This window comes from Culicoides brevitarsis, chromosome 3, assembly GCF_036172545.1.
Source record: "Culicoides brevitarsis isolate CSIRO-B50_1 chromosome 3, AGI_CSIRO_Cbre_v1, whole genome shotgun sequence".
Taxonomy (NCBI): domain Eukaryota; kingdom Metazoa; phylum Arthropoda; class Insecta; order Diptera; family Ceratopogonidae; genus Culicoides; species Culicoides brevitarsis.
Window position 1 is genome coordinate 7,963,109 of NC_087087.1, and position 23,937 is coordinate 7,987,045.

The 23,937-nt window shown below is 34.8% G+C and overlaps 12 protein-coding genes across 13 annotated transcripts; 5 read left to right on the top strand and 7 right to left on the bottom strand.

Annotated features, from left to right (window-relative positions):
* Nucleotides 1-29: 29 nt before the first annotated feature.
* Nucleotides 30-3,939, bottom strand: LOC134834774 (U3 small nucleolar RNA-associated protein 25 homolog). Its single transcript, XM_063849549.1, has 2 exons — nucleotides 2,068-3,939; nucleotides 30-575 (listed from the first exon to the last, which is right to left on the bottom strand). The coding sequence occupies exons 1-2, from the start codon at nucleotides 3,910-3,912 to the stop codon at nucleotides 30-32; spliced, it is 2,391 nt and encodes a 796-aa protein (XP_063705619.1). The 5' UTR covers nucleotides 3,913-3,939.
* A 36-nt stretch (nucleotides 3,940-3,975) lies between these two features.
* Nucleotides 3,976-5,179, top strand: LOC134834778 (Golgi to ER traffic protein 4 homolog). The gene is made up of 2 exons (XM_063849553.1): nucleotides 3,976-4,143; nucleotides 4,200-5,179. The coding sequence occupies exons 1-2, from the start codon at nucleotides 4,100-4,102 to the stop codon at nucleotides 5,098-5,100; spliced, it is 945 nt and encodes a 314-aa protein (XP_063705623.1). The 5' UTR covers nucleotides 3,976-4,099; the 3' UTR covers nucleotides 5,101-5,179.
* Nucleotides 5,172-5,991, bottom strand: LOC134834780 (large ribosomal subunit protein mL40). The gene is made up of 3 exons (XM_063849554.1): nucleotides 5,892-5,991; nucleotides 5,585-5,836; nucleotides 5,172-5,532 (listed from the first exon to the last, which is right to left on the bottom strand). The coding sequence occupies exons 1-3, from the start codon at nucleotides 5,915-5,917 to the stop codon at nucleotides 5,220-5,222; spliced, it is 591 nt and encodes a 196-aa protein (XP_063705624.1). The 5' UTR covers nucleotides 5,918-5,991; the 3' UTR covers nucleotides 5,172-5,219.
* A 32-nt stretch (nucleotides 5,992-6,023) lies between these two features.
* On the top strand, nucleotides 6,024-6,846 carry LOC134834345 (signal recognition particle 14 kDa protein). The gene is made up of 3 exons (XM_063848976.1): nucleotides 6,024-6,185; nucleotides 6,249-6,321; nucleotides 6,382-6,846. Exons 1-3 carry the CDS (start codon nucleotides 6,162-6,164, stop codon nucleotides 6,606-6,608), a joined length of 324 nt encoding a protein of 107 aa, XP_063705046.1. The 5' UTR covers nucleotides 6,024-6,161; the 3' UTR covers nucleotides 6,609-6,846.
* A 1,148-nt stretch (nucleotides 6,847-7,994) lies between these two features.
* Nucleotides 7,995-10,482, bottom strand: LOC134834189 (hyccin). The gene has a single exon (XM_063848766.1). It carries the CDS (start codon nucleotides 10,216-10,218, stop codon nucleotides 8,596-8,598), a length of 1,623 nt encoding a protein of 540 aa, XP_063704836.1. The 5' UTR covers nucleotides 10,219-10,482; the 3' UTR covers nucleotides 7,995-8,595.
* Nucleotides 10,483-10,563: 81 nt separating this feature from the next.
* Nucleotides 10,564-11,533, top strand: LOC134834634 (peptidyl-prolyl cis-trans isomerase H). Its single transcript, XM_063849370.1, has 3 exons — nucleotides 10,564-10,860; nucleotides 10,929-11,127; nucleotides 11,185-11,533. Exons 1-3 carry the CDS (start codon nucleotides 10,799-10,801, stop codon nucleotides 11,476-11,478), a joined length of 555 nt encoding a protein of 184 aa, XP_063705440.1. The 5' UTR covers nucleotides 10,564-10,798; the 3' UTR covers nucleotides 11,479-11,533.
* A 135-nt stretch (nucleotides 11,534-11,668) lies between these two features.
* Nucleotides 11,669-12,639, bottom strand: LOC134834633 (dehydrodolichyl diphosphate synthase complex subunit NUS1). The gene is made up of 2 exons (XM_063849369.1): nucleotides 12,202-12,639; nucleotides 11,669-12,142 (listed from the first exon to the last, which is right to left on the bottom strand). The coding sequence occupies exons 1-2, from the start codon at nucleotides 12,491-12,493 to the stop codon at nucleotides 11,670-11,672; spliced, it is 765 nt and encodes a 254-aa protein (XP_063705439.1). The 5' UTR covers nucleotides 12,494-12,639; the 3' UTR covers nucleotide 11,669.
* Nucleotides 12,640-15,933: 3,294 nt separating this feature from the next.
* On the bottom strand, nucleotides 15,934-17,393 carry LOC134834129 (protein PET100 homolog, mitochondrial). Its single transcript, XM_063848684.1, has 2 exons — nucleotides 17,290-17,393; nucleotides 15,934-16,231 (listed from the first exon to the last, which is right to left on the bottom strand). The coding sequence occupies exon 2, from the start codon at nucleotides 16,217-16,219 to the stop codon at nucleotides 15,977-15,979; it is 243 nt and encodes an 80-aa protein (XP_063704754.1). The 5' UTR covers nucleotides 16,220-16,231; nucleotides 17,290-17,393; the 3' UTR covers nucleotides 15,934-15,976.
* Nucleotides 16,517-16,966, bottom strand: LOC134835154 (transmembrane protein 18). Its single transcript, XM_063850023.1, has one exon. The coding sequence runs from the start codon at nucleotides 16,964-16,966 to the stop codon at nucleotides 16,517-16,519; it is 450 nt and encodes a 149-aa protein (XP_063706093.1).
* A 55-nt stretch (nucleotides 17,394-17,448) lies between the features above and the next one.
* Nucleotides 17,449-19,136, top strand: LOC134834163 (F-box only protein 9). The gene is made up of 3 exons (XM_063848732.1): nucleotides 17,449-17,610; nucleotides 17,671-18,389; nucleotides 18,447-19,136. Exons 1-3 carry the CDS (start codon nucleotides 17,608-17,610, stop codon nucleotides 19,069-19,071), a joined length of 1,347 nt encoding a protein of 448 aa, XP_063704802.1. The 5' UTR covers nucleotides 17,449-17,607; the 3' UTR covers nucleotides 19,072-19,136.
* Nucleotides 19,137-19,404: 268 nt separating this feature from the next.
* LOC134833518 (glucoside xylosyltransferase 1) lies at nucleotides 19,405-20,892 on the top strand. Its single transcript, XM_063847853.1, has 3 exons — nucleotides 19,405-19,566; nucleotides 19,627-19,885; nucleotides 19,940-20,892. Exons 1-3 carry the CDS (start codon nucleotides 19,460-19,462, stop codon nucleotides 20,657-20,659), a joined length of 1,086 nt encoding a protein of 361 aa, XP_063703923.1. The 5' UTR covers nucleotides 19,405-19,459; the 3' UTR covers nucleotides 20,660-20,892.
* LOC134833517 (male-specific lethal 1-like 1) lies at nucleotides 20,768-23,692 on the bottom strand. Of its 2 annotated transcripts, none has more exons than XM_063847852.1 (2): nucleotides 22,095-23,692; nucleotides 20,768-20,973 (listed from the first exon to the last, which is right to left on the bottom strand). In XM_063847852.1, the coding sequence occupies exon 1, from the start codon at nucleotides 23,658-23,660 to the stop codon at nucleotides 22,452-22,454; it is 1,209 nt and encodes a 402-aa protein (XP_063703922.1). In that variant the 5' UTR covers nucleotides 23,661-23,692; the 3' UTR covers nucleotides 20,768-20,973; nucleotides 22,095-22,451. The 2 variants fall into 2 exon arrangements, with proteins under 2 accessions (XP_063703922.1, XP_063703921.1); XM_063847851.1 differs by having other exon boundaries at nucleotides 20,967-21,077.
* Nucleotides 23,693-23,937: the final 245 nt, after the last annotated feature.

Consider the following 23,937-nt stretch of genomic DNA (forward strand, 5'->3'; position numbering starts at 1 on the left):
TTTTTGTACCAAATTGATACAAATTTCGTCTAATCATTCATGAACATGTGCGTTGTCTTGCCAACTTTTGCCATTTTTGTTGCTCTTTCGGTCCCAACGATCGCTGAAACTTGCATCAAATCGTATTTCGTGTACAACAAAGTCACGCTCATGCTATTTTCGCATCCATCTCGCGAGTTTTGGTAATTTTCGTGCATGAGATTTAGTATTTCGGCATAAAAATGGGGCCAGGCTGGCGGAGCATACATGATAATGTTGCGGATGCCCTTCAAGCGTGTTCGTTTGAAGAAATGCGCGCGTTCCGAGTAGAGAAGGAAATGCGCTGAGCTGTGGAAGAACATGTCACGAGCACGAGCGACCTTTTCATCCTTCGAATATTCGGAAATTTGGACAAAACTGACTTCTTCTTTCTTGAAATAGTTTCGGATGCGGATGTAATCGAAGTAACTTGGCACGTAAACCAAGCAATGAGCCATCGTGGGGGTTTTGAATTGAGGCAGAACTGTTTTGGTGAAGTAATTGAAGCGTTCGTCGAACGATTGGTCAAGCGATGAGACTTCGATTCGTTGAAAAATCTAAAAAAAAAAAGAAAATTTTATTAGTTTAATTAAAATTATAAATTATTTTTTTTAAATGAAATTTTTTTAGGCCTCATAACGCTTTTTAGTTTTTATTCCAAAAAGCGTTATGGAGCAAGTTTTATCAAAAATTATGTGAAAAAGGACTTCCAGCTATAAAATTTATTAAATTTAGATTGAAAGTTTATTTTGGATGGTTCTGCCAAAGAAAAAAATTTCTGCCAAAATCCTCTTATTATGAGGGCTCATGTACCCATTTTTGAAAATTGAGTTAGATCACCGTTCTCCGTCTCAAATTGATTTTTCTTTAGAAACAACTTTTGTTTTGGACTTTTTCCAAATTTTGCGTTTCGATGTATTTAAAGATGAGGGCTCATGTACCCATTTTTGAAAATTGAGTTAGATCACCGTTCTCCGTCTCAAATTGAAGGTTTTGTCTTTAGAAACAACTTTTGTTTTGGACTTTTTCCAAATTTTGCGTTTCCGATGTACAGGAGCCATTTAAAGATGTTAGCAAAAAAATTGATGAAAAAAAAATTCAGCCAAAATCCTCTTATTATGAGGGCTCATGTACCCATTTTTGAAAATTGAGTTAGATCACCGTTCTCCGTCTCAAATTGAAGGTTTTGTCTTTAGAAACAACTTTTGTTTTGGACTTTTTCCAAATTTTGCGTTTTCGATGTACAGGAGCCATTTAAAGATGTTAGCAAAAAAAATTCAGCCAAAATCCTCTTATTATGAGGGCTCATGTACCCATTTTTGAAAATTGAGTTAGATCACCGTTCTCCGTCTCAAATTGAAGGTTTTGTCTTTAGAAACAACTTTTGTTTTGGACTTTTTCCAAATTTTGCGTTTCCGATGTACAGGAGCCATTTAAAGATGTTAGCAAAAAAAATTGATCAAAAAAAAAATTATCAGCCAAAATCCTCTTATTATGAGGGCTCATGTACCCATTTTTGAAAATTGAGTTAGATCACCGTTCTCCGTCTCAAATTGAAGGTTTTGTCTTTAGAAACAACTTTTGTTTTGGACTTTTTCCAAATTTTGCGTTTCCGATGTACAGGAGCCTTTTAAAGATGTTAGCAAAAAAAAATTGATCAAAAAAAATTTCAGCCAAAATCCTCTTATTATGAGGGCTCATGTACCCATTTTTGAAAATTGAGTTAGATCACCGTTCTCCGTCTCAAATTGAAGGTTTTGTCTTTAGAAACAACTTTTGTTTTGGACTTTTTCCAAATTTTGCGTTTCCGATGTACAGGAGCCATTTAAAGATGTTAGCAAAAAAAATTGATCAAAAAAAAATTTCAGCCAAAATCCTCTTATTATGAGGGAAATTAATTTTCACTTCCAGCTATAAAATTTTAATGAAATTAATTTAATAAATGATATTAAAAAATTAAAGAAAAATAATTGAAAAATTAAATTAAATTTTTTTTTTAATTTTAAATTTTTTGATGAATTTTTGAAAAAAAATAATTAAATTTCTTACCTGTGGCACGTTAACAGCAACATGTCGAATCGAACCAACATCAACAGGATTAATTGTCCTCACTTTCCCTCGATAATTCAGCATCTTATTGTTATACAACGACCTGAATTCCGGCAATTCATGCGACGTAAACAGCAAAGTTTGGCAATAATACTTTGACAATCCGCTCAAAATCCAACTTCGAACCCGCGAAAAATCCGTATTCAGCATTTTTTCCGGCTTCAAATGCATGTGATCCAAAAAGTGCATGACATGTTCCCAATTTTGCGCGTAAAAAATCTCCGCCTGATCCATTATCAGCATCTCGATCGACGACAAAAAGTCAAAATCGCGATCTTTTTCGCCGGGTGCTCCAATTGTCAGTCTCAAACCGAGCGGCGAGGCAATAATGATGTCGGAATTGTAATAATCCGTGTACAATTTGATGTTTTTCTTCGTGAAGCACATGCCAAGTCGAAAATTGTCATCTACATTGCCAGCAAAGATCTTTTCATAGTCCTCCGGTTTGGGATTTCGCTTCGGAAAGAAAAGTTCGTTGCCCGTAAACTCAGATTCGAACCTCGGATGGTTCATGACTTTACTTTTGTCGTTATTGCAGAACAGCGCGATGAAATTATTGACAATTTTGTAGCAAGAATCACGAAATGGAACGACAATGAGCACTTTTGGTCTCGTTAAACCTTGATCGCGGCAAAAATCGGGCACAGCAGCATCTTTTGCGGATTTATTGAGACGCGCGTTGTGATGAAGCACCCGAGCTCGTGTCTTCATGGCGTGATTTAAGGCGTGCAACGAATAAATAAAGCGAATTTCTTCAGCATTATTGAAATTTCGTTGCGGAAAGTAAATATCTTGATAATTATTGATGATGGAAAACAATTCTTTTTGCAGCGGCGTGAAATTTTTGTCTCCTTCCTTCAAATTTACTTCATTCGCTTTACCAAAATTGCTCCAAATTTGATTTTTTATGTGATTCGAACTACTTTCGTCGATTATTTCGGGCACTTTTCCGGGTTTTGCGAAAACTTCGACGTCATCCAAGGAGATAAGGCCTTTAGGGCGTGGTTTGTCAACGGATTTACTTTGGGGAATCTCAAATAGTAGCTTGCCAAGACATTTCCAATCAACAGGAGTCCTTTGAAAATTTTTTTCAGCACTTGACACAGCATCTAAAAGCCCTTCGGGGAGATCATTGTCGAGATGAATGCCAAAAGGGTCATCAGTTTCGTTTGATTTCGTTTTTTCATCGTATTCTTCAATCTCGGAATCACTCACATCTGTTTCAACTTCCTCTTTTTCGGACTTTTCTGAAGATTCTGACCTTGCATCGTCATTTTCTTGCTCTTCATTGCCTGAATTTTCATTTTCTGACGCATTTTCTTCGTTTTCTACTTCTTCTTCGCCCATTTCAACGTCAGATTCTTCTTCGAAATCCTCATTTTCGTCTTCTGGATCCTCATTTTGTGCTTCGTGATCCATTTCCGCCTCACTTTCATCCAAATTTTCGCTTTCCTCAGCACTTGAATCCTCATCGGAGCTTACTTGACTTTTCTGGTTAACCCCATTTTTGGTAGAAATCGATTCCAAAAGTTGTTCAAAAGGATCAGGCTCAACATCGCTCGCTTCCGAAGCCTCTGAATCCTCTTCAATTCGCTTTTGGCGTTCCTCCCGCTTGAGTTCGGCATTTCTCATGCGCTTCAAAACATCTTCCGCCTCTTGATTTCGCGCGATATGCTTGAATTTCGTCTTATTTTTGTCCGGATTGTACTTTTTCGCCTTGAATTTGGGCTTATTTGGCTTCTTTGAGTAATTTTTCTTGAAAAATTTCCTGTTTTTCGGTGCCATTCTCGCGATGTAAATAATCCAACGTGCTTTATTTACCTCCGACGACAGCAACTGTCAAACGAATTTGACGTTTCCAGAAAAAGTTTTGACGAAAGTGGTCGAATATTTATTTTTTTTCGGGAAATTTTGTTAAAATCGCAGTTTTTTTGATTATTTCCGGGGTCTTTGTTGATGTTAGTTGGTAGTTATGGCTGTAAGAAGTAGCGGAGGTGTTAGCAGAGTATTAGCAAAGTAAGAAAAAAAAATTTTTTTCATGTAAATTTCTTACGTGTTATTATTTTTCGCAGACTATCTCTCTCCTTGGACAACGGGAACTACTATGAGGCTCATCAGATGTACCGAACGCTCTATTATCGGTACTCGACACAGAAAAAATACGATGAAGTCATCACGTTACTCTATGACGGCAGCACCAAGCTGCTGGAATTCAACCAAAAATCGTCGGCTACGGACTTGGCTGTGTTGCTCGTCGATTCGTTAGATAAAGTAGAGAATTTAGATAAGGAAAAATGGGTGCGAAATTTAGCGGGACTAATGCGAAAAATCGGGCCCATTGTCGAACGCGAGACATTTTTAGCGAAATCCGTGAAATGGGCAGCTCTCAGTGGCACAGAAACGCTCAAACATCTCATGCATCAGCAAATTGCCGCAATTTTATGGGACGAAGGTAATTTAGAGCAGGCGCGACATCATTTTATTCTGTCCAAAGATTCGGGACAATTCGCGAAATTCCTTATCGAGCTCAGCGGGCAAGGTTACGCGAAAGAAGTCGATTTGTTCATCGCAAATACCGTTTTGCAGCAACTTTGCATGAAGGACGGCAAAACGTCGGCAAACCAAACGTTCGAGACATACACAAAATACCATCCTAAAATTGCGACAACGCAACCGCCATTCAGCTTACCGCTCCTGAATTTCATCTACTTCCTCCTGAAAGCAATAGACACGGGAAAAAATCTCGCCATGTTCAAGGCGCTGTGCGAACTGTACAAACCGAGCATCGATCGTGATCCCGCGTACCAAAAATACTTGGAAAAAGTCGGCGTTTTGTTCTTTAATGCTCCCGTGGCGCGTCAGGGACCTCAGGGCGGCATTTTCGGCGACTTAATTAATCAGCTGTTTCAGGGACTGGATGAGGGTGCGTCGCACGAAGACGATGACGAAGGCGACGACGACAGATTGGACTAAAAAAGCACTAATTTTGAACAAAAATTATCACCCGCTAAACTAAATAACAATAAAAATCACGCTAAATGAAATAAATTTCACTCAAACTGCGCTATTTTTATTCTAAAATCCCCCATTTTCTATTCCCACTTTTTGGAAATGTCGATATATTCGCCGTCAGGACTCTCGTAATTGTCTATGGGAGGCGTCGCAACGAGCATTTTCGTGAAAAACGGAATAAAAGTGTGATCCGGTTGAATTGCTTCTTGATACAGGTCTTCCGAAACGGCCCGCAGCTCTTGTAAGGCCTTCATGTGTGACTGATTCAGCATTTCCATGAGTTGAACATCGCGAACTTTTTGTTCGTTGCGATAATTGCACCATTCTTTGATCAAAGCGGCACGTTGTTCCTTGATTTCGTCTGTCAAAGGGGCTAATTTACGTTCACGTTGCCTAAAAAAATCAATTTTTATTAAAAATTTTAGTTTTTTAAGAAATTTCTTACTTTTGCTCGTCTTTTAGAGTTAAAGAAACCTCACATTCCTCGATCGGTTTCAATTGTTTCTCATTTCTCTCCAATTTACGGATAGCTTTTTCCAATTTTTTACGTCGTCGCTCCTCCCGAGCCTTCAAAATTGCTGGATCGATCTTCTTTTTCTTCTTCAGAGGCTCAGCGCAGAGCACGGGAGTGCCTCGGAACAGCAAAGCACTCGATGTGTGGATGCCTCTCGTAAGTGTCGTCGAGGAAAGGGATAATCTACGAACAAAAATCATCAGAAAATGGCAAAAATGTTGAAAATCAGTAAAATTACCTTTGGAAGGCAGACACGAGCAACATCCTCGAATATTATCCGCAGAAAATTCTCATAAAAATTGTGTTTTGCAAAGGTGACTGTGACAAGTGAGGCGAAAATGTTCAAAAAATGCAACTTGGGCACTTGTCAAGTCGCGTTAAAACGTCAACGTGGCTCCAAACACAGGATTTTCGGAACAAAATAAAAGGAAAATCCATTTTTAAGACATTTCCTGTGGGATTTAAGCAATTTTTGAGCCTCATTTTCAGTTATAGATTCGATTTCGACATGGTTTTGTTAGAATATGAAGTTGTAAGTTGAGTAATTTCAGTAAAAAATAATAATTTTGAATGACTTGTTACTTTCCATTTGCAGTTTTTGCAGAAATTAACACAATTAGCGCAAGGTGCCAGAGATAAATCCTCATTTACGATCACACTGAAGCGATGTAAGTCTCATTTCGGGTCTGAAATTCATTAAAATATTAATTTTTGAACATTTTTTGTAGATGACGGCAACGATAAGCCAACACCGAAAGAAGGAACACTGCCAAAGCCCGAGGAATACATGTGCCTAATCCGAGCAAAGTCAAAGTCGAAGAAACTTTCGACCGTTGTCAAGCAACACGATGTCCCGAAATTCATGGAACTCTTTGGCAAAGTGATGAAATCGAATATGGATGGCTTGAAAAAGGTCAAAAAGACGAAAAATAAAGCAAAAGCTGCTCAGGGATAGTAAAAAACAACAACAGGTTGGATCGAAATTGGAATGGAAAAAAAGGTTACGGATCGGATTTTAGTTAAATTTTCTTGGAACAAATCAAACTTTCCTGTGGATTGAATATTTATAAATATTTTAAAGCCGCGTTTTTTTTTCTTAATTGTATAAGAAGTTGAACATTGTAATATAAAAAAAATATCTCCCATATCACGGGAATGAATAAAAAATTTTTTTTAATCTTTCAACAATGCAATTAATTTATTTGTATAATAATTTTCTTTTTTTTTTAATATTAACCAGTGAATTGAATCACACAACATCTAATCAAGTATCCGATAAATAGTGGAAGAAAACTATATTTATAAAAACAACATAACAAAATTTTATTGCTATTCTATGAAATAATTGATGCTAAAAAGTAATAATACCGAAATATCTTTTATTAAGGTCGAGGCAAGTTTTAAAAATTTCTCACGATTAAAGATTTTCTTATTAAATTTTCCCTTTTTGAACATTTTTCATAATTTTTTTTTCAAAATTTTTCATGAAAATTTAAAAAATCATATTTTTTCTTTAAACATTTTATCAAATTTTCATATTTTTTAACGAAAATTCGTAAATGTCAATTCAAAAATTTTACCGTTAAAAATTTTATAAATACAATTCGTCTTCAAAATCAGATAAAAATGTTCAAAATTATTCAAAAGGCTTTATTTTAAGCCAAAAGTTCGTTTTGAAAAAAGTCTTTTTACAAAAAAAAAAATTCTCAAATAAATTTTAACATATTTTGACATAAAGTTTTGATATTTTTTTAAAAATTTGAAATTTCAATATGTAAATATATAAAACCATTCGCAAAAAATTGTATTTTTAACGGTTAAATATTTGAATTGACACTAATCTACAAATTTTCATAAAAATTATTAAATTTTTAAAATTTCAAAAAACTTAAGATAAAAAAAAAATTAAATTTTCTAAAATTTTTAGAAACTTATGAAGATTTCCTGAAGTTTTCTTCATTTTAGACAGATAATTCAAAAAATCTCATAAAATTTTCACTTTTTTTGGTTGAATTTTTTTAAAATGTCAATTTAAAATTTTTACCGTTAAAATAATAAATTTTAATTATTTTCTCAGAGTCAAATTGAAAAAAAAAACTAGTCAAAAAATTATTTCAAAAATTTTTTAAAATTTTTCTAAAAGAAATTTAATAAATTGTTCATTTAATAAAATAAAAAAATATAAAATTTTATAAAAAAAAATTTCATAAAAAAATTCAAAATTTTTGGAAAACTTCTATTTTTCTTTATTTTGAAGGTAATTTCTTCCATGAAAAATATTGAAAAATTTAAATTTCTTTAAAATTTTTAGAAATTGAAGTCAGAATTTGTAAATGTCAATTCAAATATTTGCCGTTAAAAATTTTTGAAATGATTTTGAATTCTAAATTTTTTTTAAAGAATTGCTTAATTTTACTTAAAATATCAAATAACGTGAAAAATTTTTCATAATTGTCTCGACCTTAACTCCTTAGAGTGAAAAATTAGTTTGAGAAGAGAAAATTGATCAGCCTCAGTAGTTATGATTTTTTTTTATTAAAGTTGCGTTCACACCTTGCTATAGCTAAGTTAGTAAGTCTTTTCAGTGACGAAATATTTCTGAAGAAGAAGCGTGTTTGGTGCATTCTTTGCCCGTTTTTTTTTTAACTTAAAACTTAGTTTCCGTGGAATCCCCTTAAATATTTTTTTTCTCATCTCCTTTTTTTTAACCTTCACATTTTTTTAAATTTAGTTTTTTTTTATAATTATTATTAATAGTACAGCGGTTTGTCCTTAAGTTTAAATATTTCTCTATATATATTATTTTTTTTTTATCTCACGACACAACTTTTCATAAACTTTTAAATGATTTAACAAACACCATCGATTATAATTTGGTTCCTATAGTGAAGTTGTTGGTTTTTTGCAATAAAGATACATACATTTAAATTTTTTTTTGTTGCCTAAACTTGACTCACTGTCATATTTTGTGACTTGATATCGCCTCCGCCGTTGCCCTGCATGGATGCGATCGTCTGATTGATATCACTGTCCGAGTCAAAGGAGTCTCCGAATTCATAAGTGGGGCTCAGCATGTCGTTGGGGGCATTTCCATTGGCAATTTCTGGTTTCTCGGCGGTTGGTTGGGTCGTTATTGTGACATCGATGCTGCTGGATTTTCGTTTTAGCAGGGCAAGCGGGCTACTACTTGTTTTCTCTGGCGGTTCTGAGACATCCATGCTTGCTTGCGATAAAGATGATGACTTTCCGATGAGTTTGTCTTTCTTTTCGAGGAGTTTTTTCGACAACGACATTTCCGAACGTGGCGCTACTTCCGGCGGAACGCCATTTTTCACCGCAGGTTTGCCATCGGCGCTGTCTTTGTCCTTTTTATCTGCCGTCGCCTTATCTTTCAACTTCCGTAAGCCACTAAAACCGATTTTATGCATTCGTGTGCCGTCTTTGCTGGCGCGCGCGGTGCTATTTCGACTGCTATTCTGTAAATCCGGTTCGCCATCTTCGTTGATGCTCGTCAAATGACCTTGGGCGTCTTCCGCTTGTATCGGGATGTCGTCCGGCAGTTTTTTCGTTCTGAAAGAAGCATTTGTGATCATGGATTTCGACATGACGACGGAAGTTGTCGCAGGCGATAATGCTACCGAAATGCCCATGGGCCCGTCGGAGGGTTGTCCCGACGGATTTGTCCTCAAAAAGTTGCGAATGGCGCTCGTGACGAGAATTACATCGGAAAACATCTCGAAACACGCCCGATTGTGAATGTCGTCGACCGTTTGGATGGCAGCTGATGCAAATTCATTGAACATGGCAAAGTACGTGGCATGCAGCAACTCCAGCAGGAGCTTCGATGACATTGGAATGCGTGGCGGGGGCTTCAGAGTCACCGAAGACGGGTCATTTCCGTACGACGGGCGATGCGCATGACCTACTTGCGCGAATCCCTGATTCACCATCGCCGAACTGACTTTGCACAAGTGATATAACGCGACTTTTTGTATCTGACTGAGTTGCTGGTTGTACACGAACATCAGTGCCGTCATCACTTTCGGCCTATTTTGAGCGTTTAACGATTCAATGGGTTGATGCGGACCCCAAGTCACATCCTTATTGCTATAGACCTCCCATCGCTTCAGATCTGTGGCATGCAAGGTTTTTTCCTCGTGATACATCGACGGTTGCGCCAACACGGGCATCCGGAACGACACAACTTTCGGTTGCCCATCTTCGTTGCTGATCTCGTAGTTGTAAATGCTGATGAGCAGCGTCTCGATACTTCTCGTGCTTTTTCGTTCGCCTTGCGCGATCGCCGCCAAATAAATGTAGATGAAATTCGGCACGAATTGCAAGGCGACACGCCGTAACTCAGGCAAATGTGATCGATAAAAGCTATGCAATTGATTGCAAATCGCATGAATCAAGTCGGGATACTTGCTTCGTTCGCTGAGAATCGTAAAAAGGGCCGAGCTGAGTTCATGATCGTTTTCGTGGTTGGCAGCGAACGACTTTAGCTCATCTTTTTCCAACTTTGAGTACTCTTGCAACCAATCACTCACAATTTCGTGTGCCATTACCTCCAATTAGCGTTACGTGTGTACGATGAGTTTTCAATTTTCCACTTTTTTCATTTAATTTTTATTATCGTTCCTTGTGACATACACGCACACACACGACCTACATAGAAATTTGGACCAATTTTCACATTTATCCGAGGAAAATTACACGAAATTTGCACTTTTTTACAGTTATTGAGGGATTTGGAATGTGAGTAACACTGGTTATTGCTCAATTTTGCTTCTGATTACATAAAATTTTTGCTTTTTTCGAACGAGACAATTTTACTGCTGATTTGTTTTTTTTTTCAATGACATTTTTGACATTCCAGAGGGCGCTGTGACTGATTTTGAATTGCTTATCAACAAAAACAAGCTTGAATCAACAGTTTTCCTTGATTTTTCCTAAAATTAAAGGATTTTAATTAAATTTTAACTCAAAAATCAAAGAAAAGTTAAATTTTTAAACAAATTTCGTTAAAAACTTGACAGAAAATTATTGAAATACGATAAAAATCGAAAAAGCCGAAATCGTTTGAGCTACATTTACAAGGATTTTGACTATTTTTGGAACAATTTGCTATAAAATCGCATAAAAATGCCGACTTGGACACAAATTGAGAGTATGTTACGACATCCAGACAATCCAGTAGTATTCATGTAAGTAAAAAATTAAATAAAAATTTAAAAAAATTAACTTAACCTTTAAAAATTTACCTCTTTTTTAGGGACATCACAGTAGGAACTGCTGAAATCGGTCGAATTCTGTTCGAATTATTTGCTGATGTCGCTCCAAAAACCTCAGAGAACTTCCGGCAATTTTGTACGGGCGAATATCGCAAAGACGGCATTCCCTACGGGTATAAAGGGGCTTCAATTCATCGTGTCATCAAAGATTTCATGGTTCAAGGAGGCGATTTTGTGAATGTAAGCTTGAATTTTATCCAAAAAAAATTTTTTTGACTTAAAAAATATTTTTTTTAGGGAGATGGAACCGGAGTTTGTTCAATTTTTGGCACAAGTACGTTCGCTGATGAGAATTTCATATTGAAGCATGACGCCGCGGGCTTACTTTCCATGGCAAACAGCGGAAAAGACACCAACGGATGTCAATTTTTCATTACCTGCGCCAAATGTAACTTTTTGGACAACAAACATGTCGTTTTTGGGCGCGTCTTGGATGGCTTACTTGTGATGCGAAAGATCGAAAATGTACCCACAGGTCCAAATAACAAGCCAAAACTGCCAGTTGTAATATCGCAATGTGGACAAATGTAGAAAATAATTTTTTTCAATATTACTAAACATGTATTTTAATCGGTTCTTACGTTTTTTCATCGGAAATTTTCAAAATTTCAAGTTTTTAACATCATGCAAGTGATAAATAGGACGACGTAAAACAATTTAACGCTACAGTATATATTAATCCTAAGTATATCTCCAAATAGGGGGGCGAGAAAAGTACGGAATCATTTCCCGAAACGTTGTTCGCACTTGGAAAATCGAAAAAGTGAACGCACAAAATCCGGAGATGTGACATTCGCTTGCGATTTTATGCTCAAAAACTCCGTTAGTCTCGTATGCCACGGTAAAAACCCAAAATTACTGCAAACTCCCCCGAAATACAATGCGAGATCTGGATCCGGCAATCCATAAATGTGTTTTTTAAGTGATTTGTCTACAAAATCGATCGTAATCTCGTCTATCGATAATTTTCCGTGCTTCACATCCGCAGCCAAGTCTTGTGATGTCTCTATAATTCGTCTTTTTCCGTCGTCTGGTGCAAAAAAGTTGACAAACAGGCGCGTTTTGTATCCATTCATCGGCGGAACGGCGTCAACGGCACCATTATTGAAGTCAGGACCCCACAAAATCTGCTCGTGATCACTTTTCAGTGCTTTTACGTGTTTTCGCACCTTGTCGTTGTCCCTCTTTAGCACACCTAAAACAAGATTCAACGATAAGATCGCTTATCGCGTAACAGCCACGTTCACAACTCACCTTCATGATCGTACAAACTGATGTGTTTGATGCCCGCAGCAGCTGCCCATATAATTAATTTACCCAAGACGCCGTACTGCGGTGCTTCGTTGCCCAAAATGATCGCCAAATGTACCGGACTTCGTTCCAAGTTGCGAATTTTGTGTTCGATATAACGACGATCGCGCTCCAAGTCGTCTGGATTGCCGCTACTGAGGAATTCCCGCAGCTTTGTCAAGACAAATTCGCCGAGCCAGTACACAGCCAACGCGAGTAACAGCAATTTGTGGAGAAATATGAAGAAAATGCGCATTTTTTTCGGGTTTGTGATGTCGGAAGTTGCACAATTAGACGGTCATTAGCGGGCTTTTTGCGGCTTCGGAGGCTTTGAATGATGAAATTTGGTTTTGTAGTTGAGCAAAAACGAAGCGAAAAATTGTGTAGTTGTCACAAGACAACTCTACAGGGACACGTACATGAGTGGCGTGTACGATAAGCGAATGACGTTTATGAAATGGGAAAATACGTTTGAGGGGTTTTTGATGTCTGTCTGTTGAAATTTGTTAATACTGCGATAAAAATTCTCATTTTCTATAACTTTTGATCATTTTCAAGCTTCAAATTCATCAAATGGGCTCTCAAAATGAAAATTACGTATTTTTACGTATTTTTTACGTATTTTTTATTTTTCAATTTTCAAGCTTGAGAACCATACAAACGACATCCAAAGACATTTTGTATAACTTTTGATCAATTTCAAGCCTAAAAATTATCAAATGGGCTCTCAAAACAAAAATTACGTATTTTTTACGTATTTTTTATTTTTCAATTGTCAAGCTTGAGAACCATCAGAAAGGCATCCAAAGCACTTTTGTATGATTTTTGATCAATTTCAAGCCTAAAAATTATCAAATGGGCTCTCAAAACGAAAATTACGTATTTTTTACGTAATTTTTACGTAATTTTTCTTTTTCAATATAAAAGCTTAAGAACCATCAGAAAGGCATCCAAAGCACTTTTGTATGATTTTTGATCAATTTCAAGCCTAAAAATTATCAAATGGGCTCTCAAAATGAAAATTACGTATATTTTACGTATTTTTTATTTTTCAATTTTCAAGCTTGAGAACCATCAGAAAGGCATCCAAAGCACTTTTGTATGATTTTTGAACAATTTCAAGCCTAAATATTATCAAATGGGCTCTCAAAATGAAAATTACGTATTTTTTTACGTAATTTTTACGTATTTTTTACGTAATTTTTATTTTTCAATTTTCAAGCTTGAGAACCATCAGAAAGGCATCCAAAGCACTTTTGTATGATTTTTGATCAATTTCAAGCCTAAAAATTATCAAATGGGCTCTCAAAATGAAAATTACGTATTTTTACGTATTTTTCAATTTTCAAGCATCCAAAAGACATTTTCTATAACTTTTGATCACTTTGACAAAAATAGCTTTGACACAGTTTTTGACACAGTTTTTGACACAGTTTTGCTCTTGATTTAGTTTTCAAATCAAAACTGTGTCAAAGAAAAATTTTTTTTTCAGTTTCAATTTTTTGGCAGTTTTGAGTTATAAAATGATTAAAAATGATAAATTAGAGCCCTCTGACAAATTTTTATCCATTTAGAGCAAGATTTGACAAAAATTGCTTTGACACAGTTTTTGACATAGTTTTTGACACAGTTTTGTTCTTGAGTTAGTTTTCAAATCAAAACTGTGTCAAAGAAAACATTTTTTTTCAGTTTCAATTTTTTGGCAGTTTTGAGTTATAAAATGATTAAAAATGATAAGTTAGAGCCCTCTGACAAATTTTTATCCATTTAGAGCAAGATTTGACAAAAATTGCTTTGACACAGTTTTTGACACAGTTTTGTTCTTGATTTAGTTTTCAAATCAAAACTGTGTCAAAGAAAAATTTTTTTTTCAGTTTCAATTTTTTTGCAGTTTTGAGTTATAAAATGATTAAAAATGATAAATTAGAGCCCTCTGACAAATTTTTATCCGTTTAGAGCAAGATTTGACAAAAATTGCTTTGACACAGTTTTTGACATAGTTTTTGACACAGTTTTGTTCTTGATTTAGTTTTCAAATCAAAACTGTGTCAAAGAAAAAATTTTTTTTCAGTTTCAATTTTTTGGCAGTTTTGAGTTATAAAATGATTAAAAATGATAAATTAGAGCCCTCTGACAAATTTTTATCCGTTTAGAGCAAGATTTGACAAAAATTGCTTTGACACAGTTTTTGACATAGTTTTTGACACAGTTTTTGTTTTGTTCTTGATTTAGTTTTCAAATCAAAACTGTGTCAAAGAAAAAATTTTTTTCAGTTTCAATTTTTTTGCAGTTTTGAGTTATAAAATGATTAAAAATGATAAATTAGAGCCCTCTGACAAATTTTTATCCATTTAGAGCAAAATTTGACAAAAATTGCTTTGACACAGTTTTTGACATAGTTTTTGACACAGTTTTGTTCTTGATTTAGTTTTCAAATCAAAACTGTGTCAAAGAAAAATTTTTTTTTCAGTTTAATTTTTTTTGCAGTTTTGAGTTATAAAATGATTAAAAATCATAAATTAGAGCCCTCTGACAAATTTTTATCCGTTTAGAGCAAAATTTGACAAAAATTGCTTTGACACAGTTTTTGACATAGTTTTTGACACAGTTTTCTCTTGATTTAGTTTTCAAATCAAAACTGTGTCAAAGAAAAAAAATTTTTTCAGTTTCAATTTTTTGGCAGTTTTGAGTTATAAAATGATTAAAAATGATAAATTAGAGCCCTCTGACAAATTTTTATCCATTTAGAGCAAAATTTGACAAAAATTGCTTTGACACAGTTTTTGACATAGTTTTTGACACAGTTTTGTTCTTGATTTAGTTTTCAAATCAAAACTGTGTCAAAGAAAAAAATTTTTTTCAGTTTCAATTTTTTGGCAGTTTTGAGTTATAAAATGATTAAAAATGATAAATTAGAGCCCTCTGACAAATTTTTATCCATTTAGAGCAAAATTTGACAAAAATTGCTTTGACACAGTTTTTGACATAGTTTTTGACACAGTTTTCTCTTGATTTAGTTTTCAAATCAAAACTGTGTCAAAGAAAAATTTTTTTTTCAGTTTCAATTTTTTGGCAGTTTTGAGTTATAAAATGATTTAAAATGATAAATTAGAGCCCTCTGACAAATTTTTATCCATTTAGAGCAAAATTTGACAAAAATTGCTTTGACACAGTTTTTGACATAGTTTTTGACACAGTTTTGTTCTTGATTTAGTTTTCAAATCAAAACTGTGTCAAAGAAAAAAATTTTTTTCAGTTTCAATTTTTTGGCAGTTTTGAGTTATAAAATGATTAAAAATGATAAATTAGAGCCGTCTGACAAATTTTTATCCATTTAGAGCAAGATTTGACAAAAATGGCTTTGACACAGTTTTTGACACAGTTTTTTGCTCTTGATTTAGTTTTCAAAACAAAACTGTGTCAAAGGAAAATTTTTTCATGATTTTTCATATTTATCAATTTTCAAGCTAAAAAGTCATCAAAAGGACTATTAAAATAAAAATCGAAAATGATCAAATATTCAATTTTAAGCTTCAAGTTGATCAAAAATTGACTTTTAAACAATTCTCATCAGAAAATGCGCTTTCATCTCTTTCACAACGATGACTTTCTAAACCGGTTTTGACCATGCGTGGCTTTAATTCAAAATAAGTCCGTTGAAATTTCTAAAGCCATAAATGAAAAACTCCTTTTTAAATCAAAAACTAAATATTTTTATTAACCAAATTCAGCAAAAAAATCAATTTCTACTATCCATTTGCTGCAACTGCCTCAAATACACTTCCTTGTCCTTGTCTTTCATGTCTTTTATGAGATTTTGAATTTGATCGTGGTTATTTTTGCTCTCGGGCGGATACATTTGTCGCTTCTTCTCGACAACCCACTTCTCGAAATACTCCGGCTGGTTGAACCAGTAGAAGAGACCCACGGGAAATGCCATGTAAACACCCATTCGGAACACTTCGAGTTGCCAGCCTCCCATCGCGATGGAGATCTACAAGAAAGAAAAACGGGACAAAATTAATACAAAGCTTTTCAACACATAAAATTTTATTTTTTTCTCTTAATTAATTAATTACATTTTTTTTTTTCAACTTAACGACATTTTTAAGTAACTTTAGGTTTAAATAATAAAATGGCGCAATAATGACGCAAATTCGAAAAAAAAATTTTTTTTTTGGCAAAATAAAGGCACGATTGTTCAAAAAAAATTAAATTCGATCGGAATGAAACAAAAAAAAAAGATTCGTGATGATCAGTCTCTTCGAGCGGGCGCCTTTTACGACGTCTTCTTCGTATTGTCGACTTTGACTTCGTTTTGGAGACGGATTGCCGCCGCTGCTTGGCACGATTTTATTCGCGACATCGTTTGGGTCGACTCGTAGAGCCACAATCCGATGAGGAGCATGCAGTTAAGGAGCACGGGCATGGAAACCGTGATAGACATGAACATGCCGTCACTGTCGAAATACTGTTGGCGCGTGAAGGAGGCCCATTTTTGGGCGGCTAGCTCGTTAATGCTCTCCGAAAAGTACACCAGCGACAGCAGACAACAAAAAATGAAAATTTGCAAGTTTGTAAAGGTTCGCGTAAGGAGAATTGTCACAAGGGTGCCGACATGGAACACAACGAGCCCAATGATTAGCGGATCTGTGACATCGATGCTTTGCAGATACGAGTTAAAATCTGTTATCTGGTTCACTTCTATCGCACTCGGATCAAGTTCCATGATTTTTTTCGTTTATTTTTTGGTTTTTTATCTAAAATTCTAAGAGAATCTCGGGGTGAAGGTGTGGTTTGGTGTCGGATGTGTCACGATTTCTATCACAGACGCTAAAAATACACTAAAAATGCGGAAATTAACCGAAAATTAGTTGCAATGAAAACAAATTCAACAAAAATTAAAATGGATGAGTGCCGTGGTGCACAAAAAATGGATGCCATCTTTTCGTTTCGTTCATGGAATAATGAAAAAATCAAAAAATAACATGCGTTGAGACAAAATTTCAATTTTTTCCAAGAGACAATCGTTAGTTACAAGTGCAAACGTACCTCTTATCACTGATTTTCCGGTAATAACTTGAATTTAAGTATTTTTCCGACAATTTTCTCGAAGTGCAATCTTCAATGTTTACTTTTTTCGCAGGATGACAGCTCCTGTCAAACGCCAGCTGATAATTCTACGTCGAATTTCGCTGCAATGAAATAAAATTCCGATAGAAAATTAAAAAAAATAATAATTTTCTTGAGTTTTCAAGACTTTTTCACACATCAAAAGGTAATGGAAGTGAATTTGCCGATCAAAACAGGAATTTTTATTTTGGTAATTCGTTTATTGAGTGCTGTCAATTGAAAAAAGGCGACTCGAAAATGGTAAGGAAGCCTTTGAAAGTTAATTTTTTTTTATGAAATTAAATTTTTTTTTATTTTTAGTTCAGTTCAGTCGATCTTGGGGCAGATTCTGACGACGAATCGTCTTCCTCCGCGCCAAAAGATCCCGAAAAAGAGCTCGATGAGTTCCGAAATCAATGGAAGAGCGAAATTAAAGGCGAATCTGCCTCCGTGAAGGGCAATAACAACAACGAAACATCCGATCTCGTTGAAAATTTGTCAGAATTGAGCTTGGATCCGAATGAGGAACAAAGAGCGACGCAACTTTTCCTTCAAGGAGCTGAATTGGAGAGGAAAGGAAAGTTGTATGATGCTATTCGACTTTACAGGAGGGCGATTCAGCTTGTGCCGGATATCGAAAAGAGAATTTATGAGAGAAATAAGATGCAGAGTAAGGTAAAAGGCGAGAAACGAGACAAAAATGAGGATAAAACGAACAATAACGAAGAAAATGACAAAGAAGAAGAGAATGAAGAGGAGTTGGATGACGACGAGGACTTGTCAAATGTCGATTTACTGCTTCGCTTTCAACTTTTCTTGCAAAAATCCGGGCAAATTTGCAAAAGAAGCGGCAGTGATAAGGTTTTGATAACGACAGGAGCTCATTTTTGTGATTTACCGGCGGAAATTATCCTTTATATCTTCAGATGGGTCGTTTCCAACGAATTGGATGTGCAATCTTTGGACAAATGTTCGGAAGTTTGTAAGGGATTTTACGTTTTTGCGCGTGACACGGAGATTTGGAGGGCAATTTGTGTCAAGTAAGTCAATTTTCAAGCAAAATTTTGTCAAATTTTAATAAAAATTTTCATTTTTAGGGTATGGGGCGTCAACGTTGGTCTTCTCGATGACTCCCCTTATCTCTCCTGGCGTCAAATGTTTTACGAACGGCATCGCGTACTCTTTTCCGGCGCCTATATCAGCAAAACCAGCTACCTAAGATACGGCGAAAACAGTTTCCAAGACCAATATTACAGGCCAATTCACTTAATCGAGTACTATCGCTTCATTCGATTCTTCCCAAATGGCACTTTGATGATGTACACGAGTTCCGACGAGCCTCAAAACTCCGTGGCAAAGCTGAAAAACGTCGCAAATGCTGCTTTTGACACGACAATCCACACGGGGCATTATCGCTTGCACAACGACATGGTCATAATTGTGCTTAAACCGCGTCAAAATCCAATCCAACAGCGTGGAAGACGTCAAAAGGGACAAAATCCCGATGAAAACAGGAATCGCGTCTTTTGTATCGAACTAAAAATCCAAAATTCATCAAAACGGAAGTTCTGCAAACTCGAATGGTCGCAATATTCGATGATTCAAGTGAAAAATAAGCGAGAGGAGACGACGCCGTTCGATTTGACGCCCAACATGTATCCGCCCTTTTGGTTTTCGAAGGTGAAAAATTATCATTCGGAAGCAAATGCAGCTCTTACCTGAATTTTAATTAAAGTTTCTTAAGGAAAATTAAAAAATGTTAAATTTTTTTGAAATAAAAATGGACAGAAATGATAACGGGCCTTTTTTTGGCTTGTCCTTCGTTCCCCATGGTGAATGTTTACATGGGCGTCGTTCATATTTGAAATTTTAATTTTCATAAAAATTAATTTTTGATGAATTTTATAAAAATATTTAAAGAAAAATTTAAATTTTATCGAAAATTTAATGAATTTATGTAAAATTTCAAAGAATTTTCGAAAAAATAAAAAAAATTAAATCGTGACGTCATTTCTGAACAGCCCCATATTCATAAAAAAATATCTCGCCATGAAAGCAAGAAGAAAAAATTTCAGAACGCAAAAATTCTAATGTACAATAAATTTTAGATATGAAATTCCAATTTAAATGGCTTTGTGTGACCCTCGCCTCGACACTGATTTTGTGGCAATTTTTTCGCAGCGGCGATAGCAGTGTTCGAAAAGATGTTTCACTCAAGTAATTTCATCAAATTCTTTAAAAAAAATATTTTTCATTTTTTTGTGGTTTTTTTTTCAGACAAATTCCCACAATTGCGGTTGTCATATGCGGCGATCGGATGCAAGAAGCACTCAACATGCTCAAATCTGCCCTTATCTTTAATCGACACAACAATGAGCCCGTTCACTTTGTTATTGTCACGGAAAACCAATTGATGGCTGGCTTTCGGGAGAAACTGAATGACTGGAAATCGGATTTTAAGTTGAATTTCGACTATGAAATTCATCCGTTGCAGTTTCCTGACACGAATAAGCATGAATGGAAGAAACTTTTCAAGGTAAATTTGGATTTTTTAGCAGAAAATTGGATTTTTATGAAGTTTTTCTTGTAGCCCTGTGCCGCACAACGTCTCTTTTTGCCAAATCTCCTAAGTCATATTGACTCTGTGTTGTATTTAGACTCGGATACGCTCTTCCTGTCGCCCGTGAATGAAGTTTGGAGCTTCTTTGATCACTTCAATGCCTCCCAAATTGCGGGTCTTGCTCCCGAACACGAAGATAAAAACGCCGGATGGTACAATCGCTTCAGCAGGCATCCATACTACCCCCCTCTCGGCGTCAATTCGGGCGTCATGTTGATGAATCTCACGCGAATGCGTCAATTCAACTGGACCGAACGCATTTTGCCGATTTACGAAAAGTACAAACTGAAACTCGTGTGGGGCGATCAAGATATCATCAATATTCTCTTCCATTTCCATCCGGAAAAGCTCTTTATCTTCTCGTGCGCCTACAATTATCGCGCCGATCACTGCATGTACATGTCCGTGTGCAATACGACGGCAGTTAAAGTCGTTCATGGCAGTCGCGGATACTTCCATTCACTGGCGCAGCCCATTTTCAACTACGTTTATACGGCAATCGAGGAATATCACTTCGATTCGGAGCCCCGTAGCATCATAAAAGCCATCGAGACGAACCTTGCCATTCCCGATCGGAACACAAACTGTGATAAATTGGCAGACAAGTTTTTGTACAACATGAAACGCTTCTTCAGGAGTGACAATGATAACTTAATTGTGCCATCGCAAGACACATTGTATACAACATAAGATTTTAACTGCCCTCCCTTGACTAAAAATTGGACTTTTTTAAGGAATTTAGTGATAAGAAAGACGAAAAAACGAAGTATTTATTTTTTTTTAGTTTTTATTGTTTGATTCTGTTTTTATATAGGCATATTTTTATCTTTTAGGTACTATACATATCTATATAAAATTATTATTATCATAAATAAAATCAGAATCTGTATCTCCGAACAACGTTTTGTTTGTTTTTTCTTGACTTATTTTTAAAAATTTTGAATTTTGAAAACAATAATATCTAGTTAATAGATATAAAGAGCTATAACACTTAAAACAGGGTTCTTGCATTAATAATTATTTTAAATATCATTACATTTCATTAATTTTTGTTTAATTTTATTGTAAATAGGTCGATGCAATAACGGAAAATGTTTCACTTTTCATCCTATTTAATTTTTTTTTATTTTTAAATTTTTATTAATTTTTAATTTATTTAACAATTAAGAATTTTTAAAAAAATTTTAAATTTTTGATTGTTTAAAAAAAATAGAAAAAAGTTCTTTAAAAAAAAAATTAAAATTCAAAATTTAATTTTTTCAAATATTTTTTTTAAAAATTGTTTAAATTTTTTTTTTATTTTAATTTTAATGAATTTCTGACTGTTCAAATTAAAAATTTTGAAAAAACACTCATTGAATAAATTTAAAAAAAAAATTAAGAATTAAATTTTAAAATCTTTTTTAAAAAAATTTTTTATATTTGTATATTTTTGAATATATTTCTTAATATTTTTAATTTAAAAAATTTTTTTAATGAATTTTTCTGGATTTTTATTTGATTGAATTCTTCTGATATTAAAAAAAAGTCAAAAAGTTTAAAAATAATTTTTTTTTACAAATTTCAGTCGAATGTCAATTTTAAAAAAAATAAACCTTTAAAAATTTGAAAATTGCTTTTTTGCTAATTCAGAACGAAAATTCAAAAATACTTGAAATTTTTGAAAAAATGTAAAAAAAATTAGTTTTATTCGTTTGATTAAAAATTCTCGACTGTCAATTCAAAAATTATAAAAAATTTTGAAAATTAAAAATTTGAAGTTAAAAGTTTTAAGAAAAGTCATTTTGAAAATTCTTACAAAATTAGCAAAAATTTAATATTCAAACTTTAGAAAAAATTAATTCGAAAGAAAAAATTATTTAAATTTTATAAAAAAAAATTGAAAAATCCGTCGAAATGTCAATTCAAAAATTAAACGTTAAAAATTTGGAAATAGCTTTTTGCTAATTCAATCTTATTTTTTTTAAATTATTAAATTCTCATCAAAAATTCTTAAAAAATCTCAAATGAATTTTTTAAATTTTTTTTTCATAAAAAATAAAAAAAATAATAAATAATAATAAAAAATAATAAAAAAAATTTTTGGATGAAAAAAAAGTGAAACATTTTCAATTATTGCACTTGCCTCAATTTATGGGTTCCTTAGATAAGATGTGTGTGTTTTTTTTATGTAAATATGTTGTCGTCTGATAAATAAATTGTTCATAACAATTTCGTGAGAATCTCTTTTCTTTATGTTTTTTCCACGCGGTTCGCTTCTCGTTCTTTCCAGATGCGGCAGAAGCAACCTTGCCTGTGTGTGTCTTTGTTCTTTTTTTCCTTCAATTTATAACTCTAACAAATATATAAATTCTAACAATGTCTATTTTTTTAAATATTTTTTTTTTGTGTTGCATTTTCTCAAAGTAGGCATAAATTTAGATGAAAAAGGGTTCTCGTTCCAAGAAAACCCGACGAAAAATTTCATTTTTTCCGCATTCATTCATTTCTTCTTGCTGAAAAAGCGTGTTTTGGTGAATGACGGATTGATGCGTGGATCGGTGTTGGTGAGCCACGTTAGCGTAAAATCGCTTTCGGGTAGCGCGGGAATCGGATCGCCGAATGCCAGCACAGGTAGCTCGTCGACAATTTGGATGAACATGATGTTTTCGGGCGACGGATAAAAGGACGTGATGCTTTTGTGTTCGGCTTTTTGATCGCGCTCGTCGTACTCGTCTTTTTGGTAGCGTTTCTTTAAGCGTTCGACTTGTTTTTGTTCTCGCAGTCGTTGAACGTCCCACTTTTTGCGGCGTCTCTCGTCAATTTCGAATTTTGTGTGTCGCTTCAAGAAGGCGTCATCGGACATGTCTTCCGTTTGCTCGGGCGGGAAGGTATTTTGGAACGAACGTTCGAGCACTTGCCACGACGGGATCTCCAGCGTTGCCCGAACATGCGGTTCGGCATCCGCATCGAGTTCTGCCTCGCTTTTTTGCCAATCACAGAGAATGTAGTCGGCTGCTGTCGTGATGAACGACGTTCTTGGTCCTTTTTTTGGTGCATTTTCGGTAGTTGTTGTTGTTGTTTCAGCAACCGGCGTTTCTTGCGGCAATTTTTCTGCTTCCGAAACTGGATTTACGGGCGGCGTTGCTTCTGTTGATGTTGCCAGACTAGAAGAAATCGACTTTTCGATTGGTTTTCTCTCGATTTTCCGCCGTTTCGGAGTCGGAGATGTGATGGTTGTTGTCGCTGCACTCAAAATCGTATCACTGCTTCGCTTATTTGTCTCACTTTCATCGTTCGTCACCGCGGTTGTTCGTGTTTGCGGATTTTTTGTTGTTGTTGATATACGCTTCGTTTGCTGCTGTTGTTGATGCTGCTGGCTACTGCGATGATGATGATGATGGTGTCGTTGTTGTTGTTCATATTTCTCCAAGCGCGCCTTTAATTCCTCATTTTCCTGTTTTAGCTTTGCAATCAGCTTGTCTTTGCACAAAAGTTGGTCCGCTTGCTCTTTTACGACCTCCAAATGCAGGATTAGCATCGATTTCAAGCTGTTTACCGATTCCTGTTTCTTGCTGTTTTCATTTTCGAGCAATTGTGGCTGGTTGCAATAAATGTGATCCGCGTAGAGGGCACTCGTTTTCTCGATTTGTTTCAGTGCATTGTAGGCCTTGGACTCCATCGCAGCATTATTTACCGACTTTTGTTGCATTTAAAATGCAGATTTTCGATTTTTCCGGCAATTTCACAATCATAAAAAAAATTCTAAAAACGCATTTAGCGTTGACAGTTCATTATGCCAAGATGCTCCGAATTGGCGTGTGTCGCAGCGTGAAAATTAAAATTTTTGAATTTTCCCTTTTTATAAAATAAAATTGTGTAAAAATGATTTTTTGATGAAAATTTATTAAAAACTTTCAATTTTCATCAAAAAGTTTTTTGAAAAATTTATTTTAATCACAAAAATGCAAAAATATTAAAAAGTTAGT

Coding starts and splice junctions, on each gene's coding strand:
- LOC134834163 (XM_063848732.1), top strand. Junction 18,390..18,446: donor TGGAGGGCAATTTGTGTCAA/GTAAGTCAATTT, acceptor TTTCATTTTTAG/GGTATGGGGCGTCAACGTTG.
- LOC134833518 (XM_063847853.1), top strand. CDS start 19,460: ATGAAATTCCAATTTAAATGGCTTTGTGTGACCCTCGCCTCGACACTG. Junction 19,567..19,626: donor CGAAAAGATGTTTCACTCAA/GTAATTTCATCA, acceptor TTTTTTTTTCAG/ACAAATTCCCACAATTGCGG. Junction 19,886..19,939: donor AATGGAAGAAACTTTTCAAG/GTAAATTTGGAT, acceptor TTTTTCTTGTAG/CCCTGTGCCGCACAACGTCT.
- LOC134834129 (XM_063848684.1), bottom strand. CDS start 16,219: ATGGGAGGCTGGCAACTCGAAGTGTTCCGAATGGGTGTTTACATGGCA.
- LOC134834778 (XM_063849553.1), top strand. CDS start 4,100: ATGGCTGTAAGAAGTAGCGGAGGTGTTAGCAGAGTATTAGCAAA. Junction 4,144..4,199: donor GTTAGCAGAGTATTAGCAAA/GTAAGAAAAAAA, acceptor TATTTTTCGCAG/ACTATCTCTCTCCTTGGACA.
- LOC134834774 (XM_063849549.1), bottom strand. CDS start 3,912: ATGGCACCGAAAAACAGGAAATTTTTCAAGAAAAATTACTCAAAGAAG. Junction 576..2,067: donor TTGCTGTTAACGTGCCACAG/GTAAGAAATTTA, acceptor TTTTTTTTTTAG/ATTTTTCAACGAATCGAAGT.
- LOC134834189 (XM_063848766.1), bottom strand. CDS start 10,218: ATGGCACACGAAATTGTGAGTGATTGGTTGCAAGAGTACTCAAAGTTG.
- LOC134834634 (XM_063849370.1), top strand. CDS start 10,799: ATGCCGACTTGGACACAAATTGAGAGTATGTTACGACATCCAGACAAT. Junction 10,861..10,928: donor GACAATCCAGTAGTATTCAT/GTAAGTAAAAAA, acceptor CCTCTTTTTTAG/GGACATCACAGTAGGAACTG. Junction 11,128..11,184: donor AAGGAGGCGATTTTGTGAAT/GTAAGCTTGAAT, acceptor TATTTTTTTTAG/GGAGATGGAACCGGAGTTTG.
- LOC134834633 (XM_063849369.1), bottom strand. CDS start 12,493: ATGCGCATTTTCTTCATATTTCTCCACAAATTGCTGTTACTCGCGTTG. Junction 12,143..12,201: donor CAGTTTGTACGATCATGAAG/GTGAGTTGTGAA, acceptor ATCTTGTTTTAG/GTGTGCTAAAGAGGGACAAC.
- LOC134833517 (XM_063847852.1), bottom strand. CDS start 23,660: ATGCAACAAAAGTCGGTAAATAATGCTGCGATGGAGTCCAAGGCCTAC.
- LOC134834780 (XM_063849554.1), bottom strand. CDS start 5,917: ATGTTGCTCGTGTCTGCCTTCCAAAG. Junction 5,837..5,891: donor CTCGTGTCTGCCTTCCAAAG/GTAATTTTACTG, acceptor TTTTGTTCGTAG/ATTATCCCTTTCCTCGACGA. Junction 5,533..5,584: donor ACTCTAAAAGACGAGCAAAA/GTAAGAAATTTC, acceptor TGATTTTTTTAG/GCAACGTGAACGTAAATTAG.
- LOC134835154 (XM_063850023.1), bottom strand. CDS start 16,966: ATGGAACTTGATCCGAGTGCGATAGAAGTGAACCAGATAACAGATTTT.
- LOC134834345 (XM_063848976.1), top strand. CDS start 6,162: ATGGTTTTGTTAGAATATGAAGTT. Junction 6,186..6,248: donor TTTTGTTAGAATATGAAGTT/GTAAGTTGAGTA, acceptor TTCCATTTGCAG/TTTTTGCAGAAATTAACACA. Junction 6,322..6,381: donor TACGATCACACTGAAGCGAT/GTAAGTCTCATT, acceptor CATTTTTTGTAG/ATGACGGCAACGATAAGCCA.